Source organism: Chrysemys picta, chromosome 21 (assembly GCF_011386835.1).
Source record: "Chrysemys picta bellii isolate R12L10 chromosome 21, ASM1138683v2, whole genome shotgun sequence".
Lineage (NCBI taxonomy): Eukaryota > Metazoa > Chordata > Testudines > Emydidae > Chrysemys > Chrysemys picta.
In genome coordinates, this window is record NC_088811.1 from 16869444 (window position 1) to 16889642 (window position 20199).

Sequence of the window (20199 nt, forward strand, 5' to 3'; positions counted from 1 at the left end):
GATGTAAACCAACTCCATTGAAATCAACGGAGCTACAGCGAGCAGCTGAGGATCTGGTCCCAAATTCCTACTGATTTATGTGTTTAGTTCCTGGGGGAAAGGATTATTGTTTGTTCTTTGTATTGTAGTAGCACCTAGGAGCCCCAGTCATGAACCGAGGCCCCGTGGTGGTAGGTGCTGTACGAACCCAGAACATAAAGATGGTCCCTGCCAAGGATAGCGGTGATTTAATCATGACAATAAAACAGCATCCCAGGAGGCCTTTCTGAGAGAGCCACAGAATGACAAGTGAAAAATGAATTGGCCTCCACCACTATTATGGAGCAATCCTACCTGTGTAGATTCTGACCCGTCCACCTGATTGGAGTTGCATATTAGGAACAAAGCAGCTGCCTCATGGATAAAAGGCGTAATTCCCTGCATGTTTCTGTTCGGGAACTCATATTTCTTCTGTCCTTCTTCTCCTCCTCCTTCTTTTCATAATTATCCTCATCCTCATTGTATTGCCTACAAGCCCTAATCATGCACCTGGATTAAACAAACACAGACAGTCTGTGCCCCAGAGAGGTTGTGGTCTAGCAGCATAATGCAGTATTGTGGCACACCTAACTGATGACTGTCCACACCCACTTCTATCGGAGAAGTCTCTGTAAGCACAGCCACAGGCCTTCTGAGATTAAATGACAATGCATATGATGGAGGCATGCAATAGCATAACTACTGCGGGGAGTTAACAGGCAGGACCAGTTCTTCACTCTCCAAATTACTTTCCCAGGGCAGCCCAACCGCAGGAAAAACCAGTTTCTGGAAATCCATACCTTAGCGTCATATGATTCTGGCGTCTAGTTGCATCAGTGCTCGCGACACACAAGGGGAAAAAGCCTTCATTTTCCAGCCCACAGCCCAGACACCACCAGGTTTGCCACATGGCCACATTGTAAAGGGGGAAACACTTCTCTAGTAGACACCAGTTGCAGTGTGCCATTTTCCTAAGGAAACCTAATGGCAATTATGTGGTAGAATGAATTCCTTGATAGCAATCTTGCTTGTGCTTGGCATCGAAGCATGAGATATCATACGGATGTTCACAATAAATTATCATAATAAATGAAACTACAGTGCTGGGTGCCATTACATATCTGATAGATAGATAGATAGATAGATAGATAGATCTTCGCACTTCTCTAGCTCCTGTCATTCAAGGATTTCAAAATACTTTACAAACATTAATGAATGAACTTCATAAGTCCCCACTGAGCATTGTACAGCATTATACAGTTGCGAAAACTGAGGGCAGAGAGGTGAAATATACTTGACCGAGGTCCCCATTGGGCGTGTAGCAGAGGCAGACATGCAACCCGTTCTGATTGCTACCCCTGGGCTTTAACCACAAGATCATGCTCTTCTGTATAAGCGAGACAACCGCAAAAGGACTCCAGGTGAGTCCCAAATGATCCATATTCTTATCTAAACCTTAGCACAACCTTCAGATCTGGCTTGTCAGTCCCTAATTTGAACCCCTTTCTGTGCCTTTTCCGCCACCTTATACATGTTGCTGACATCTTTAGACTAAAATAAAAAAGGGTCTCAAGAGGCAGTTGGTGACCCTTAGTCCGTGACTGGCGTCCTTATAGACTGTAAGCCATCTGCCTAATTGTCTTGGGTTGCTATCGCTGGTCTATTGGGGGAACCAAACAAAAGTAAAACCCTCGCACTTCCCCAACCAAATCTAATAATAATACTCAAAGGGATGCAGCATGATATGGTGGACAGAGTACAGAATTGGGACTCAGGAGACCCGGTAGGTATGTATTATTCTGCCCATTTTACAGAGAGGGAAATTAAGTCAGATTAATAGTCAAATTCTGCTTTACACTAGTGTAAATCAACAGCAACACATCTGAAGTCAACAGATTTACCCCAGGCTTGCGCTAGTGAATCTGGTCCTAAGTGATTTGCTCAAGGTCATAGAGTGAATCAGTGGCAGAGCCAGAAATGGGAGTCAGGGATTCCTAGCTCATTAAAGATGAGCTGTAGCCACTTCCATTAAGCTAATTGGGATTTTTTTTTTACATCAAATCTTTTAGTGCAGTTCCTGAGTGAACATCCCCTGTACCAGCTCCAAAGGATTGGGGTTAAACTGGTGAATTATAGTTCTGTATTCTGCCTTCTGACCATTAAACCTCCAGAACCGGGAAGAATAAAATGTAAAGAGGGAGTGTTTTTCCAGTATTTAGAGCAAAGGCTTGGGAGATAAGATAGTCCTGTTTTCTCATCCCTAATGTGACCCTGTTTGATCATAGATAGGGCCCCACCAAATTCACAGCCATGAAAAACGTGTCACAGACTTTGAAATCTGGTCTGCCCCCATGACATCTGGTCTTTTGTGTGCTTTTACCCTATACTACACTGATTTCATGGGGAGACCAGAGTTTCTCAAATTGGGGATCCTGACCCAAAAGAGAGTTGCAGGGGGGGGTCACAAGGTTATTGTAGGGGGGATCGTGGTATTGCCACTCTGACTTCTGCACTGCCTTGAGAGCTGGGCGGCCGGAGAATGGCAGCTGTTGGTCAGGTGCCCAGCTCTGAAGGCAGTGCCCCGCCAGCAGCCGTGCAGAAGTAAGCGTGGCAATACCATACCATGCCACTCTTACTTCTGCGCTGCTGCCTTCAGAGCTGGGCGGCTAGAGAGTGGCAGCTGCTGACTGACGGCCCAGCTCTGCAGGCAGCCTTGCAGAAGTCAGGGTGGCAATACCATACTATGCCATCCTTCCTTCTGCGCTGCTGCTGATGGTGGCTCTGCCTTCAGAGCTGGGCTCCCAGCCAGCAGCCACCACTTTCCAGCTGCCCAGCTCTGAAGGCAGCGCTGCCTCCTGCAGCAGCGCAGAAATAAGGGTAGCAGTACCACAACCCCCCCTACAATAACCTTGCGACCCCCCCCCCCCCCCAGAACTCCTTTTTGGGTCAGGACCCCTACAATTACAACACGGTGAAATTTCAGATTTAAATAGCTGTGATCATGAAATTTACTATTTTTTAAATCCTATGACCATGAACTTGACCAAAATGGACCATGAATTTGGTAGGGCCCTAATCATAGACAACGCATCTGGATACTGAGTCCGAGAGAAGCGAGCTTGAGAAATTTTTCTTGGAAATAAGTCACGAAACCAATTTGATGAGCTATTATTTTTTCAGTCATCCATAAATGTGCTTCAGAGAAAACACTATCAGGATCTGACTTTTTAATTTAGTTTTAATTTCTTATTTACATGGTGATACAATGCAATGTGTCCTGGGCACTAACTCCAGAGGCTTAATTTTGCTGTCAGGTTTCACCAGTGGAAATGTAGAGTAAATCCAGTGATTTAAGCACAGTTTGTCCAGTGAGGTAAAGGAGACTGCAAAATGGCCCTCTGTGTTATGCACTTACCATAAGTCTCCAGTCACACTGGGCCAGAACAAAGCCTTTAAGTAATTAAACAAGCCAAGACAGCTCTAGCAATAAAAAGGGCAGCTACTAATTATTTGGAGCATAAGGGTGGGATCAGAAGGGCCTCAGAGACATTCTTATGGGATAGGATTGCATTTTATTCCTGCCCTGCCACACTACAAAGGCACCCTCCAATCCACTACAGCGTCCTCTCTGCTCTTCACTCTTAATTGGCAACTCTGGGCACGGTACATAAAGGAAATGGTAAAGCCAACAAAGGGAGGATAACAATCACTGAAGTTATTATTTCTTCGCAAAGGCTCTGACCTTTTAAAATCAGGACACAGCACTGTTCCTCCGCTCAAATTTCTTCTTCTCCTCATTTTAAACTAACCCACTGGAAGAGCAAATACAAAGAAGATGCCCTTATCACATACATTGGAAAGCATTTGTTATGTTTCCAGCCATTTCATCTTCTCAGGTGTCCTAAAATAAGTAGGGAATATGGTTTTGATGGGAGGCCTCCCTGAAAATTCCATGTGCCTCAGGAAGTGATAGTGGAGTGGGGATTCAGTGATTCTTTCTTTCCTCTAAACCAGTAATGTGCCACTTTACGATCCATACTGGGACCAGTAGAGGCAGCCTTCTGGGTGATATGTAAAATCAGATCCTGACCATTGAAGATTCAATGACACTTTTTTACAGGGTAAAGGTGTTAACACTAATGCCCTAATGTATTCCAGTTTGGGTAATTATATTTTCTCTAGCTGAATTCCATGCTGTGCCAGTCAGGGTCCAGACACCCCAAGGGAAAGACAGGGGGAGTCTAGACCCGAAAGAGTAAGTAAGTGAATCAGCTGGTTGTATACAAAGTTATTGTGTATAAAATATGTAGAGTGAGGTCTTTTATGAAAGCTTGTAATGTTCTGAACTTGATGGTCATTATGAGATATGTATAAAGACTGTGGTTATGAATGTATTTATGTATATAAAATACCATGCTCATGACTGGTACTACAATTTCAAATACACCTCACAGCAGAGAGGAGCTTCTTCCAAAACTCGATACAAGTAACGATCCACGGTTCAATGCAGGAAAAGACAAATAATGGACCATTACAGCTAATATTGACCAGGTGAATGGTCTTGTATTTAAGGCTCTGGACTGAGACTCAAGAGACCTGGGTTCAGCTCCTGGATCCACCAGAGCCTTCCTGTCTGACTCTGGGCAACTCATTTAATCTCTCTCTGCCTCGGTCCCCAATCTGTAGAATGGGGATATTATTTCCTTTAGATCTATCCCATACAGGGGTTGATCCTGCAAACGGCTGAGCATTCTGGCCCAATCCAGCAAAGCACTTAAGGATGTGCTTAACTTTATGCCCAGTAATAGTCTCGGGGAAAGAGATTGCAGGATTGAAAACTCTTCAGGTGAGGGACTCTCTCTCACTGTATGTCTGCAAGCTTGAAAACTTGTCTCTCTCTCCAACAGAAGCTGGTCCAATAAAAGATATCACCTCACCCACCTTGTCTCTCTAATACCCTGGGACCAACACGGCTACAACAACACTGAACATAAGAACAGCCAGACTGGGTCAGACCAAGGGTCCATCTAGCCCAGTATCCTGTCTTCCAACAGTGACCAATCCCAGGTGCTTCAGAGGGAATGAATAGAACAGAGGGCAACCCTCAAGTAATCAATCCCCTGTCATCCACTCCCAGATTATGGCAGTCAAAGGTTAGGGACATCCAGAGCATGGGGTTGCGTCCCTGACCATTTTGGCTAATAGCCATTGATGGACCTATTCTCCATGAATGTATCTAATTCTTTTTTTAACCCAGTTATAGTTTTGTCCTTCACAACATCCCCTGGCAACAAGTTCCACAGGTTGACTGTGTGTTGTGTGAAATACTTCCTTTTGTTTGTTTTAAACCCAGCTGCCTATTAATTCCATTGGGTGACCCCTGGTTCTTGTGTTATGTGAAGAAGTAAATAACACTTCCTTATTTACTTTCTCCACATCATTCATGATTTTACAGCCCTCTATCATACCCCCCCTTAATCGTCTCTTTTCCAAGCTGAACAGTCCCAGTCTTTTGAATCTCTCCTCTAATAAGAAAACTGTTCCATTCCCTTAATCATTTTTGTTGCCCTTCTCAGCCACCTTTGCCAATTCTAATATATCTTTTTTTGAGATGGGGCGACCAGAACTGCCCGCAATATTCAAGGTGTGAGTGTACCATGGATTTACATAGTGGCATTAGGATATTTTTCTGTTTCATTATCTACCCTTTTCCTAATGGTTCCTAACATGCCGCTGGCTTTTTTTTGACTGTGGGCTGCACATTGAGCAGATGTTTTCAGAGAATTATCCACAATGCATATATGTATCTATAGCCCCTATTAGCAGAACAGGGCTCTAATTTCAGTTTGGGTCCCTTGACAGTACTGGAATACAAATAAATAATAATAAACGAATACCAAGACGTAACAAATAGGCAGTTTTCCCATTAGCCTTAATTCATGCAGGAGGATTTCAGTGTAGCATTGTAGCAAGAGGAAGAACTGCTCCCCCCCCATATTAATTGCATTAACACCCCCCCCCCAGCCCCAGTCATCCTGTCCTAAAGATGGAGCTGTTCTCAAAGCTGGACTTCGCCTGCCTCCTTCTTTCACAGCTCTTTCCTTTTTCTTGTGCATACATGTGTTTCTGTTTTGTATTGTAGCCTGGCGGCTCGTATTTACATTTTAAGTGCATCTGGTGGGTGGGCGCTAGGGGGAAAAAACCCTTTTCTTTAACAGGAAACAAAACAAAATTAATTAAGGCCTTTGAATTCTTTCTTTCTTTTTGTTGCACTCTTCATCCAAACCAGGTAGAGTTTTCAAATTCGATTCTGATCTCTTTGGGAGGAGAAGAAAGTTGGTTTTTTTAAAGGTAGTGTGTGTGTGTGTGTGTGTAGGGGGGGGGGAGCGGATAAAAAAAAAAAACTAAGAGGAGGGGGGTTGGGGTTGAATGAATAAAAAAAGGGAAGGAAGGCGGATCCACGTGGTTTAATCGGAGACAGACAGAGATCCCATTGTTCAAATTTTTTTTTTAAAGGCAGAGCAAAAGAAAAAGGGACGCTGGAGGAAAATCTAGAAGAGGAGAGCTGGAAAAATTCCTAACCTGAATCCGAAATTAACCGGCAGAGCTACACGGGCAAAAAATCAAAATCAAAAACTGCTGGAAAGAGTTGGAGAACATTAAAGTTTTTTTCTTCTTGATTTGGAACAACAACAACAAATCCAACTCCCCGAACAGGTGTTTATGGATTTTATTTGGGGGGGGGGGCGCATCTTTTTGATTCTTTTATTGAAAAGGTCTGGGAACGGATCCGGCTACTAGAAGATCAAGCTCTGAAACCTCTAGGATGGAGACATGAATTAGATTTTTGTGTCATTTCTGAGCGGGGGGAGGAAGGAGGGAGAGAGATAATTGAGTTTAATTTTTTTTAAATGAGGGGGAGGGGAGTTCAAAGACAAAAGCAGCAGCAGGTGAGAGGAAATCCCCCCCACACACACACACACACTTTGCGGGTGCCTCGAGGGGAGAGACAAAGTGGGGGTAAATTGTACTTTTAATAGACTTTAAAGCGCTTTGTAAGTATCCTAGTGATTCCGGCTGAGGGTCGATAACTCTCACCTATAATTTTTGGAACCGGCTTGGCTATGGGGGGGTTGTTTGCCAAGGTCTAAAACTATCGCTGGAGCTCATCACCCCTTTCTGGGGGTAGATGTAATGCCCTGATCTTTTCTAGATTGTAAATTTTAAGTGGGGGAGGGGGTATTTTCTCCCCCCATTACATCTTGTCTGTGGGCCAGTTTGAATGCTGTCGGGGGGGGGGGGGGGCAGAGACACGTTTACCCCCTAAACTTTGGCAGGGGTGGGCCATTTCCATGCACATTTTTGTTTTCAAGGTGGCAAATTTTAATCCGGGGGGGGATTTTTCTGTGCGATTTTAGTGCAGGGGGGGGGCAGTTTCTCTGCACGAGGCGTGGGGGGGCTTGTTAGGGGTTTTGCTGTTGCTCGCTGGTGCATTTCAGGGCTGTATGTCCCCGGGGTTGTGGGGTGGGGGCTGCCCCCCACTTTCCCCGGCAGGCTGGAGCTCCGCCGCCCCGGGGACCCTGCCGCTGGGGTGGGGCCCGGCGGGCCGGATCGGGGCCCATGAGCGCGGTGTGTGTTTGTCCCTCTCTGCCCAGCCGGCGACATGCCCCGGAGGAAGGCGGCGGCGGGGCCCGGGTGGGAGGCCAGCTCCGGCAACGGGACGGCCCGCGCGGCCGGCAGGAAGCGGCCGGGCCCCGGGCCGAGGAAGCGGGGCCGGCCCGAGCGCGGGGCCGGCGGCGGCGAGGGCAGCAGCAGCGGCGGCGGCGGCGGCAGCAGCGATGAGGACGGACCCCGGGAGCTGCTGCTGGCGGCGGCCGAGCTGGACGGGACCCCCGGCGGCAAGAGGGCGGCCAGGCCCGGGCCGGGCGGCGGCCGAGCGGGAGGCCAGGCCGTGATCATCAGCGAGCCCGAGCACAGCAAGGAGCGGATCGTGAGAGACGGGCCCCGGGGGGTGGGAGCCCCCGGCCCCATAGGGCAAAGCCTGGGAGCCCCGGCCCCATAGGGCAAGGCCCCGGGGTGAGGGATGGGAGCCCCCCCGGCCCCATAGGGCAAAGCCTGGGGGCCTCCTCCTCGCCCCATAGGGCAAGGCCCCGGGGGGTGGGAGCCCCCGGCCCCATAGGGCAAAGCCTGGGAGCCCCCTCCTCGCCCCACAGGGCAAGGCCCCCGGGGTGAGTGATGGGAGCCCCCACTGCCCCATAGGTCAAGGCCTAGAGGCCCATCCCATATAGGTTAAGGCCCAGGGGTGAGGCCTTGGAGCCCCCTCCTCGCCCCATAGGGCAAGGCCCCCGGGGTAAGTGGTGGGAGCCCCCACTGCCCCATAGGTCAAGGCCTAGAGGCCCACCCCATATAGGTCAAAACCCAGGGGTGAGGGATGGGAGCCACCCCTCCCCCCCAGTAACGAGGGGGAAAAGAGATGACAAATAGTCCTCATCTTTCTAAGGGGGGGGGGGGTATAGTTGGGGCTAGGTGGATCCCTTACCTGTCCCCACCCTAGGGTAACCAGATAGAAAATGTGAAAAACCGGGACCAGGGGCGGGGGGAGGTATAAGCACCCATATAAGAAAAAGCCCCAAATATTGGGGCTCTCCCTATAAAATTGGGACATCTGGTTATTCTACCCCACCCTCAAAACCAAGTGTGGGCAGTATGTCCCCCTTTCCCTGTGAGCTGCTGCGGGATAAACCCCTCTTGTCATTCCCCTCTTAGTTTTTGTGAAGGGGAAATATATAAATAGCGGCTTTTCTTAAAATTGACCCAGCTAGGGTTGGGGGGAGGGGGGTATGTGATTATTTAATGCTTTTTAAAAAATTAACGATCCATAGGTTAAATCCATTTAATCACATCAGCTGAAGATTTCCTCCAACCCAGTCCCTTTAACCCACAACAAAAGCCTTTTTAACTATCTCCTCCTTGCAGTTACTCTTGATATTTATCAAACATGTTCTCTCCCTCTTGGTTTGATTTTCTCCCCCCACCTCCCCCCATGGGGAATTTTAGCCCCTGTGTTGTAAGCACCCACCTTCCCACCTCATGTGGGTCAGTCCAGGGGTTGGCACTCTTGCTGAGAATGTAGGGTACTTGCATTTTGGATGGGGTAACTTGCAGAGAGAATTTGAATGATGTGGGGAAGCTGTGTATCTCTTGCAAGCACACAAGCAAATTCCTCTCTTTCCCAAAGGTGGAGGAGAGACCAAGCCAACCTGCCTTTGAACATGAGCCCCTCCCTTGTTATGGCTACTTTGAATTTGAGGACAGAAGTTCAAACCTGTCCTGAAAATTAATCCCCCATTAGTGACCTAGATTAGGCCCCTTCTTGACTCAAATGAGCTCACCTTTTTTGGAGCTGTGGGGGCCTTCTCTCTCCTAAAAGAAAAGTGGGGAGAGAGGGGAATTCATGCACTGCAAAAAAAGCTGGCTGGGATCTTTTGAGCACCCACGTTTTGCTTGGTTCCTTCTTTATTTGGGGAAAGGGAAGTCCTTTTTGGGTGGAATCGAGGGAAGTCTGGATATTCCCCAGACCAACAGAAGAAAAATGGGTCTCTCAAATGTTCTATAGGAAGGATTTCAATGTCCAACTTACCTTGGTCACTAACAGAACTCTTCCCCCTAAGCCCCCCAGCCCCTTAGTTTTACTATCATGTGAGTGAATGTGCTTTGCTGGGAAGTGGGGTACGTGATCCGTTTATTACATGTGCAGGCAGACATTGATGTTAGAGAGGAAGAGGCTCTGCTCTTATCACGAAAGAGAAATCATGATCGGTATTTGAAAGACCGTCCCTCTCTGGTTGGGATGCCATTAGAGGAGCCCCGCTTCCTGAGAGAAATGTACTGGCATTGGAAGTGGGGAGCTTCCCCCGAATTCTTCAGCTAGAGAGAAAACATAATGCTACACTTATTTCCAGTGCTGTAGCCTTGTTGGACCCAGGGTGTGAGACAAGGTGGGGTGAGGTAATATCTGTTATTGGACCACCTTCAGTGGGTGAAAGAGCCAAGCTTTGGAGCCCCATAGATGGGTGGAGCTGGAAGGCTTGTCTCTTTTACCCACAAGCTGATCCAGTAACAGATGGGTAATAGGGAAGATCATGACCATGCTCCCTGTCTGGTATTGGCCTTGCTCTCTGTCTGGGAAGTGTGTGGGGTAGGGGGCTGCATTAGGGGATGTTATTACAGGGCAAGGGGATTCTTTGTTTGGAGAGAAACACTGTTAAGCGTTTTGAGGTTCCCGCCTTGTCTCTGGCAGTGGCAAATTAATCTGGGGGGTGGGGGAAGGAGAGGAGGCAGGCAGTGCACATGCCCAGTTGCTCCCAACCCTTTTTTCTTTTCCTCCCATCTCCCCAGGACGTGGGGGAAGCCCTGCTACTGTAGCAGGGGTCGGGCAGGCACTGCGCATGTGTGTGTTCGTGGTGTTTCCCCTCCCCAGGATGCAAGGGAAGCCCGACTCCCTTGTAAAGGCAGAAGCAGGAGAGAGGTTGTTGCGCATGCCCAGTGTGTTCTCTCCCTTCCCCCTCCTGCCTCACCAGCAGGTGGGGAAGCCCTGCTTGTATAATGGGACAGAGGCAGCAGAGAACTTGATTAGCATTGTTGCCAGCCACACTTCTTTTTTTCTTTTGTCTGGGGCAGACCTGTTTGCAAGGAGAGAGGCAGGGAGCTGGAAAGTGCACAGAGCTGTTGTGGATCCCTAATTAAAATGGTCTGACTAATTAGAAAACTCCTGACTTTTGCAACCCCCCAAGCATCTGGAATAAGCTGAGCTGTTCTGCTGAAGCAAGCACTGATCTTAAGAAACATTTGTAATCGTCTCTCGCAAGAAACAGCATGTGAAAAACCACTGAAGTCATGACTCCTCCATGCTGCGTGGATTAGGCTGAGTGGCCTGCGTTATAGTGATCAGTTTTATAGAGCAGAATAAATAAGATGCAGTCCCTGTCCCCAAGAGTTTACAATCTAAGCTCCGGATTTTACCATCTGAACCATGCGGGTGGACCCTTGTGCCCACGTGCAGCTCCAGTGAAGGCTGTGAGCATAAGAAGCCACCTGTGCTGACCCAGATGCATGACTGAGACTTAAGGTTAAAAAAAAAAAAAAAAAACGAGAAAGACAAGGGGAGAGGGGATTGGCGCAACAAAATGGAGAGTAATTTGAATAATGTTAATGTGGTTACTTAGGCTTGTTATGAAAGCATCTTGGCAGCTAGTGTTTTAGTTACTGTACATTTTTGTTTGCAGTTATGAGCAGAATCTTCCTTACCCCTGGGATCTTGATGAAACAGCACGTCTCCCATGAGGCTGTTCAGTAAGCAAAACCTTAAACACATGACTGACTTGTTACCATTGCTTCTGCAGCTGCGTTTAGCATCTTCATGATGTTGCATTTTCATTTTTATGGGGGGCGGGGAAGGGCCCCATGTTCTGGACTGACATCTGTGCAGGTGGCTGGTGCCAGCTACAATGTTAAAGACGTTGGTAATAGCAGAAGTGTCGGAGACGCCATGAACAGTCGGTCTGGGTTTTGTTTGCTTCCCTTCGACTGACCAGTTAAGCGTGGAAGTGTTTAAAGTATTTGTTGGTCTAGTAGATTTTCTCCTCGTAGAACAGAAGCCCAGTGCCAGACTGAAAGATTAGTACAGTGCAGACTATTTTAAACCTCCGAAGACCACCCAGGACAAAACTTCAGAAGAATATTCAAATCTGCCTCCAGTCTAAGCCTTTGGGTTGTCGTGAGGCATCTGTTTGAACTTCCAAACATGCAGGAAACCTGGGGCCTTGGACCTGCAGGTGCTCAGCGTCTCTGAAAATTTGGCCTAAAGTCTCCGCAGATGCCATGATGCAAAGGCCAAACTTGGCCATTGAGGCTTTGATTTTCCCAGTGGTAATCCTGCTCTAACTTGTGGATAAAGCCAGCTTTCGGTGTTTGACTTGTGGGGAAGGGAGTAAGCAACGGGGAATGGTTTTACTTAAAACCAAGCTATGGAAAATGTTTTGCTCATTCCTTTTGAAGTAGAAGTTGCTTCTGCATTGTCAGGGCTTGGCAACTTCTTGTCTTGTATGTTAGGAGCCTTGGGAAGGGAGGGACCCATGCTACAAACACCTTCAGCCTGCTTTGCCAATAAGGTCTAAGCTTTGCTGTTGCACGCACGTGTAAGTCTGTGATCTTTGCCTGAGTTTATGGAATGTGTTGTAACAGTCCCTTTGCTCTGATCAAGCAAGTGATGTTAGTCATTTAGTGGGGATGCAAGCTCAATGCTGCAGTGAGATCGTACAGCGCTGTAGTGTAACTTGTGCATTCAGGGGGTTCGTGAACTCTGGGATGAATCCACAACATAAGCCAGATTTATTTACTTGCCCTGTTTTGTAGCTGATTGCGATAATACACTCGCTAATGGACAAGCACCTTTAACACCCTTTTCTTGTCTAAAAGATGCAGCCTCTCAAGTGAGTCTGTTAAAAGGTTGAACATCAACCTTTCAAACGTCTTTTTTTCCCTTAAGATACAATTCCAAAGTAATTTTACCCTGGAAATCCCATTTTGCTGATTTGAAGAAGGCTCCGTATTCCCTGCCGCCCCCCATCATATCCGTCTTAGCACAAATTACGTGACTAGGACCTAAGTAGGCAGCAAAGATCCAAAGAGTGGGCTTAGGTTAGCGTACAGGGAAGACTTCTTTTATTGCTAAGTAAATCTTTGGTATGGTCTTTTAACCTGGACAATACTGAACATTCTGGGCTTGGCAGCTTCCCTCCAGGGAAATTTGACTCCACTTCCGATGGGTCGAATAGCCTTAGCTTATTTTTGCAGCATTGATGTATTCTTCCCATAGCCATTGTACGGCATCTTGTCATCATGCCTGTTCTCGCAAAAGAAAAGAAAAAAATCCAGACCAAATATTATTAATCCCAACTTTATTAATCAAGATGACAGCACCAAGACGAAAGTCAAGGAAAGTGTGGGCCCCTTACTGAATGAGGGAGGCAACCTAGTGACAGAGGATGTGGAAAAAAGCTAATGTACTCAATGCTTTTTTTGCCTCTGTCTTGACAAACAAGGTCAGCTCCCAGACTGCTGGACTGGGCAGCACAGTATGGGGAGGAGATGACCAGCCCTCCGTGGAGAAAAGTGGTTCGGGACTATTTAGAAAAACTGGATGAGCACAAATCCATGGGGCCGGATGCGCTGCATCCGAGGGTGCTAAAGGAGTTTGCGGATGTGATTGCAGAGCCATTGGCCATCATCTTTAAAAACTCATGGCGATCGGGGAGGTCCTGGATGACTGGAAAAAGGCTAATGTAGTGCCCATCTTTAAAAAAGGGAAGAAGGAGGATCCGGGGAACTACAGGCCAGTCAGCCTCACCTCAATCCCTGGAAAAATCATGGAGCAGGTCCTCAAGGAATCAATTATGAAACACTTAGAGGAGAGGAAAGTGATCAGGAACAGTCAGCATGGATTCACCAAGGGAATTGCCTTCTATGATGAGATAACTGGCTCTGTGGATGAGGGGAAAGCAGTGGATGTGTTATTTCTTGACTTTAGCAAAGCTTTTGATACGGTCTCCCACAGTATTCTTGCCAGCAAGTTAAAGAAGTATGGGCTGGATGAATGGACTGTAAGGTGGATAGAAAGCTGGCTAGATCGTCGGGCTCAATGGGTAGTGATTAATGGCTCCATGTCTAGTTGGCAGCCAGTTTCAAGCGGAGTGCCCCAAGGGTCGGTCCTGGGGCTGGTTTTGTTTAATATCTTTATTAATGACCTGGAGGATGGTGTGGACTGCACTCTGAGCAAGTTTGCAGATGACACTAAACTGGGAGGAGTGGTAGATACACTGGAGGGTAGGGATTGGATACAGAGGGACCTGTACAGACAAATTAGAGGATTGGGCCAAAAAAAACCTGATGAGGTTCAACAAGGACAAGTGCAGAGTCCTGCACTTAGGACGAAAGAATCCTATGCACTGCTACAGACTAGGGACCGAATGGCTAGGAAGCAGTTCTGCAGAAAAGGACCTAGGGGTCACAGTGGACGAGAAGCTGGATATGAGTCACCAGTGTGCTCTTGTTGCCAAGAAGGCTAACAGCATTTGGGGCTGTATAAGTAGGGGCATTGTCAGTAGATCGAGGGACGTGATCGTTCCCCTTTATTCGACATTGGTGAGGCCTCATCTGGAGTACTGTGTCCAGTTTTGGGCCCCACGCTACAAGAAGGATGTGGAAAAATTGGAAAGAGTCCAGCGGAGGGCAACAAAAATGATTAGGGGGCTGGAGCACATGACTTCTGAGGAGAGGCTGAGGGAACTGGGATTGTTTAGTCTGCAGAAGAGAAGAATGAGGGGGGATTTGATAGCTGCTTTCAACTACCTGAAGGGGGGTTCCAAAGAGGATGGATCTAGACTTTTCTCAGTGGTGGCAGATGACAGAACAAGGAGTAATGGTCTCAAGTTGCAGTGGGGGAGGTCCAGGTTGGATATTAGGAAACACTATTTCACTAGGAGGGTGGTGAAGCACTGGAATGGGTTACCGAGGGAGGTGGTGGAATCTCCTTCCTTGGAGGTTTTTAAGGCCTGGCTTGACAAAGCTCTGGCTGGGATGATTTAGTTGGTGTTGGCCCTGCTTTGAGCAGGGGGTTGGACTAGATGACCTCCTGAGGTCCCTTCCAACCCTGATATTCTGTGATTCTCTGAAAACGTGTCCAGTTTCCCAAGACAATGTATTGGTCAGCTGTGCGAAGCATCTGTAATTACTGCAGTGTATTACATTTACAATAACTCTTTTATTAGCATGATTCCCGTTGCCCTACTTCTAAAGTAGCTGCCATCAAGCTGCTGCTTGGTAGCAGTGTCTAGATTCTGATTGTGTGATGGAGCAGAATATCTTGGTATCTGAATAAATAAATAAATGGAGATAGGTATATCTCGTAGAGCTGGAAGGGACCCTGAAAGGTCATCGAGTCCAGCCCCCTGCCTTCACTAGCAGGACCAAGTACTGATTTTGCCCCAGATCCCAAAGTGGCCCCCTCAAGGATTGAACTCACAACCCTGGGTTTAGCAGCCCAATGCTCAAACCACTGAACTATCCCTCCCCTCTGAGTGATGTGCTAGCCACGTCGTTCAGTACCATACCGTATCTCCATTGTTCCCAGATGTGGTAGCGCATCAAATACGCAATTGATTTGAGTAGACGTCCTATGGGAAACAGCTGCTAGAAAACAAGTTTTTCTCTATTTCCTGATCCGTTAGGCAGACCAGGAAGTTGTTGGAGTAAAGTCAGTTTAACCTACAGAGGGGTTTGCCTCAGGAAGCAGTTCCTGTTTCTTAAGACAGATGCTTTGATGTAACATGTATCCAGGAAGCTTAGGCTCTGGAGTTCCTGCTGCAGAACTAAACTTCCTGGCCTATCAGTTAAAGGAAAAGGGAGACAGAGAAAACGGGGGAGGGATAGCTCAGTGGTTTGAGCATTGGCCTGCTAAACCCAGGGTTGTGAGTTCAATCCTTGAGGGGGCCACTTAGGGAACTGGAGTAAAAATCTGTCTGGGGATTGGTCCTGCTTTGAGCAGGGGGTTGGACTAGATGACCTCCTGAGGTCCCTTCCAACCCTGATATTCTATGATTCTGGGCATGATCTGAAATAGTCAGAGCATTTGAAAGGCTTGTGGTTCTAAGCGCTCTGATAAAGATCTTTACGTAATTTAAATGGAGTTTAGGTGGCCTTCTTGTCAGATTCTTGTGCTGTTCCTCTTCCCTTTCACAGGTATCTGTATAAACTGAACTCTCCCTCCCCTACCAGCTGTTTGTAACAGAACTTATGCTGTAATGTTGGCTTTTAGCTGTGTACTTGGGAGCAAAACCAAATGGAAACATGATTTCCCCAGCCTTGTAAAAGTCAGAGGCCGTCCTTTGAAGCGTTTTCTTGTGTGCCATGCTATTTTAGTTTGTAAGTTGCCAACCAAAGGTCAGAGTGGCTCCTTCTGCGGTTTTATATTATCAGTGATTTCAAACATAATGGCTGGGATGTTCAAAGGAGCCTTAAGGAGTTAAGCCCCCAGCTCCTATTGTATTTCAAGGCTGGTTAGGTGTCTTAAATACCTTAGCTCCTTTGAAAATCCCAACCAATCACTTAAATTTAAGCTCTAGAATCCTTGTTCCCACTCTTATTTTTTTTAAACCCTCTTAACGTGGGTAAGTTCAGCCCTGTGGAGTGGGGGATTCATTCGCCTTTGTGAGCAGCCCATGGACAGCCTTGCAGGATGGATGATGCTGGCTTTTGTTTTCTGAGTTGTGTGCACATTTGGTGCAGAAAGGGCTGGATTTTTCAGAGGTGCTGAGTACCCACCTCTTCCATAGGCTGCAGCTGGAGACATGTAGGCCCCGTGCTTGAGAAAATCAGGCCCACAACTTTGAATCTGGCTATGCTATGTCAGCTGTAAAGGGTCAGATTTTTAAGAGTCTGGGAACTGGAGAGTCTCTGTTCCTCAAGGAACGTGAGGCTCTGAAAACACTCAGTTGGTTCTTTAGTTGCCGATTGGTTCAGAATAAGTGACCTGGCTAGAAAGCCTGCTTTCTTGCCTTTTGGGGCTGCTAGGAAGTGCTGTGGGGCGCGAACGGTGTTCCTGAGAGCAGGAGTGCTGTATGGTGGTGCCTTGGAGTGGGGATGAGATGGCGGTGGGCTCTGAAGGGCGTCCCATCTTGACTAGTAGGATGATGGTCACAGTGGTAGGCCTCGCTTTGGGAGAAGAAGGGCTAAAGTGCAGTGGGCTGCTAGAATAAAGGGGGGTGAAGGGAAAAGGTCCCTGACGTTAATGAAGGTTTGAACCCTGTGCAAGGTGTATTTGATTCAACTCTTTGAACAATTAAAATCTTCAGCTTTAAGGAGATAATATGTACAGTACAGGGTGTTATATCTGCTGTATCCTAATGTCTCTAGCCATCACCTTTCTAATGGCCATTCAGTTTTAGTTTTTCCTCTTTTTTTTTTTTTTTAAACTGTAGGCCAGTTTTATTGGCGTTTATCCTCTCTCAGCACTATGAATGTAGCTTGCAAATACCTCTACTGATCGGTAGTTGCTGCAATGCATTTGGTACTAATCTTCACCAGATTTTGTAAAAGAAAAATCAGTCTAAGACTAAACAATAGGTATAATCGTGGTGCTCCACGCCACAATGATAGTGCGCGCAATAAAACACTCCGCGGTTGCCAGGCGCATCTAAATGAACAGTAGCAATACTAACAAACTGTTCGGTTTCGTGCCGCCTCCTCTCCCGGTATGCCGAAGTAATTGCAGAACACTTGCAGTTCCTGTTTCCCTTTCCTGTGTGCTGTGCTGATTGTTTCTGTTTACACCTGGCAGAAACTCGAAGGGTCCAAGTGCAAGGGGCAGCTTCTGATATTTGGAGCAACCAACTGGGACCTGATTGGCCGTAAAGAAGTGCCGAAGCAGCAAGGTAGGAGAAGCTAAGCGATTGATGCGGCTGAGTGGCCCGTTGTGGATAAAATGACAGTATTAATGATGTGTCTGCACTGCAGTCAGGAAGTGTGATTGCGGCTGGTGTAAGCATAGCTGAACTGGCTTTGATCTGCAGCATCGCCTCCTGATTGCCGTGTAGACGTACCCTTTAGGTGACCAGCCTGATGTCTGTTGCTTGTGTCTTTTTCTACCGTCCCCATACCAAAAACAGTCAGTCACGCTCTGAACGTCTTTTCCATTGTCAGGACTGAGCCCTCTGAAAGGAGGAAGCTGCAGTCTTAAAACTGACATTCTTAGGATAGCCAAATGACCTGCAAAGGAATTAAAATGCCAAACCAGTATCCGTGAGAATTGTGGTTTGCAGAAAGGCATTGTCCAAGCTAGAATCTGCCTGTCGCCAAACTGTCGGCGTGCAATGAGATCGTTAATCACCAGCAGTAGACGTCATCACAGTGTTGTCTCATCTGAAAGGGGGCGCCATGAGCGGTATATTCCCCCATTGTACCATGCTGCGGGTATTTGTTCAGTGCCAGCTCAGAGGGAAGCGTGCCGCTGACATCCCTTCCTTGGAGATCTCCTGGTCCGATTTTCGACAAGCTCAACCATGTGGACTCTTAACAAGTGTCTCTGCCAAAGACGCAGTGACCACAGCTTAACATCTGTGGGATCTGTGAGGATGGCGGCCTATGGTGTTCCCTGTAATTTTTCCCATCCATGTGTGGAATGAATTTTGTTATGTGCACCAATGTGGAGGTAATTGTGACGGGGTGGGGCCGAGGGGTTCGGCGTGTGGGATGGGGCTCAGGGCTGGGGCAGAGGGTTGGGGTGCAGGGATGTTAGGGCTCCAGCTGGGGTTGCAGGCGCTGGTGTGGGGCCAGGAATGAGGGGTTCAGGGCTGGGGCAGGGGGTTGGGGTGAGGGCTCCAGCTGGAGGTGCAGGCTCTGGGGTGGGGCCAGGGATGAGGGGTTTGGGGTGCAGGAGGGTGCTCCAGGGCTACGGTGGAGAGAGAGGACTCCCCCCAGCTCTCTCTCCCCGTAGCAGCTCCGGGGCTGGGGCTGCAGGATAGGCACTCCTCCCCCGGCCCCGCAGGTCCAGGTCGTGCCTGGGGGAGGTGGGCCCCAGCTGTGGCAGGTTGGAGGCTTGGCTAGCTTGGGGCTGGGGAGGCGCATCTCTCCCCTGGCCACGGCAGGTCCCCGAGCAGGTTCCCAGAGCACCTGCATGGCACTAAATAGGCTGCTGCGCCGCCGCGCAGCTTACAGGGAACTTAGGCGACCTAGAATATTTCATGGACGCCAAACAGCTTTCACTTTGGCACTTGTTAGAAAGTTAGGACAAAGCTCCTGGAACACAGCTCTGCTTTAATGCACATTCCCATCTTTTGCTTTCCACGGCAGCATGTGGGGCAATGCTGAGTGGAAACTTTTGAAGTAAAAGTTCAAGGGCCGGTCGAGGAGTGAGTGGGGCAGAGGGGGCCTATCTGAGTGGTGCGTCAGTGCCAGCTATTCACAGAGAGGTTCGCTTCCCTTTTCTCCGGTCTGTGCAATGTACCTATTCTCAGCCAGCAGCAAGTGGGCCTGATCCTACTATTGCAGTGGGTCTTAACCTTTACTGCAGCCTGCACCCCTTTGGGTCTCAAAATATGTTCTCGCACCCCTTCTCAAAAATCGTTGAAGTAGGTCAGTTCTTTAAACCTAGATCTAGCATAACTGTAGAATGAGAGAGAATTTGTTTGTATATTACAGTAATCGTTAAAAAATGTATAAGGTTAATAAATACATAGGTTTGATGAAACAAAGTAGTTGTACTCACGTGCCTGTGCTTAATTTGTGTTTTTGATGAGTTACCTTCTAAAAAAATCTGGCATGTCTCGCACCCCCAGAAAGGGCATCTCGCACCCCCCCAGCAGGTGTGTGCACCCCAGGTTACGAACCACTGTACTATTGGATACTGGGATCACTGTAGCTTGTAAAACTGTCAGGTGGACAGGCGCTCCTATTGACTCCAAAAATTCATATCCATGATCAGTATCTAGCCCGAGAGCTATTTGAAGCCAAATCTACGACATCAATGCTTTGCTGGGCAGCTCTCTGTTATTGTGGTTAGATGACTTAGAGGGCTCCGGTGGGGCTTCTTGCTTCTTTATGTGAAGTTATTGAATTTTAGGTGTCAGTATTTGCAGCATAGAAGATCCGTGGCCACTTATTTGTGAAACACCATTTGATTTTTAACAGCCTCTGAATGTTGTCAGTATATAGCTGTGTGTATCGCTTATTGGCATGCCTTAGGAAAGAAGAACAAGTGATGAACAAGAGCTTAAAATATTTCTGGTACTTAGAGTTGTTTTGGGCGTGAAATGATAGGAACGCAACAAGAGCAAGGTGATTAGACGAAGAAACAGTGGCTGAGGACTTACCCTGATTTGACCATCTGGGGGAAAACTTGTTTTCTAAAATGTTACAAAAAATAGCTGGCGGGGGGAGGGGGGGAGAAATGTGTGCTTTCCTTAATTATAAAAGGTTTAGACTTAATTATGTAACCTTGTCGATATGTGGAAGAGGCCACGCTTTCTATGAAAGACAACGCTAGGGTCCATCTATGTACTGATGGCCTGATTTCCAAAGTTGTTTAGCACTTCTGAATATCAGACCAGGCATTCGTTGAAATAATCT

The 20199-nt window shown here is 47.6% G+C and overlaps 1 protein-coding gene across 5 annotated transcripts in view; it reads left to right on the forward strand.

Annotated features, from left to right (window-relative positions):
- Positions 1-6129: 6129 nt before the first annotated feature.
- Positions 6130-20199, forward strand: part of RCC2 (regulator of chromosome condensation 2) — a 37496-nt gene continuing 23426 nt past the window's right edge. The window contains exons 1-4 of one of the 5 annotated variants that reach the window (XM_065575218.1): positions 6130-6369; positions 6535-6735; positions 7674-8008; positions 17414-17507. In XM_065575218.1, coding sequence (XP_065431290.1) covers positions 7682-8008; positions 17414-17507 — 421 coding nt within the window. In that variant the 5' untranslated portion in view covers positions 6130-6369; positions 6535-6735; positions 7674-7681. Of the gene's footprint in view, positions 6370-6534; positions 6736-6860; positions 7074-7673; positions 8009-17413; positions 17508-20199 lie in introns of those variants that run through there. The other 4 variants (XM_005309895.4, XM_065575220.1, XM_065575217.1 and 1 more) reach the window with 4 other exon arrangements.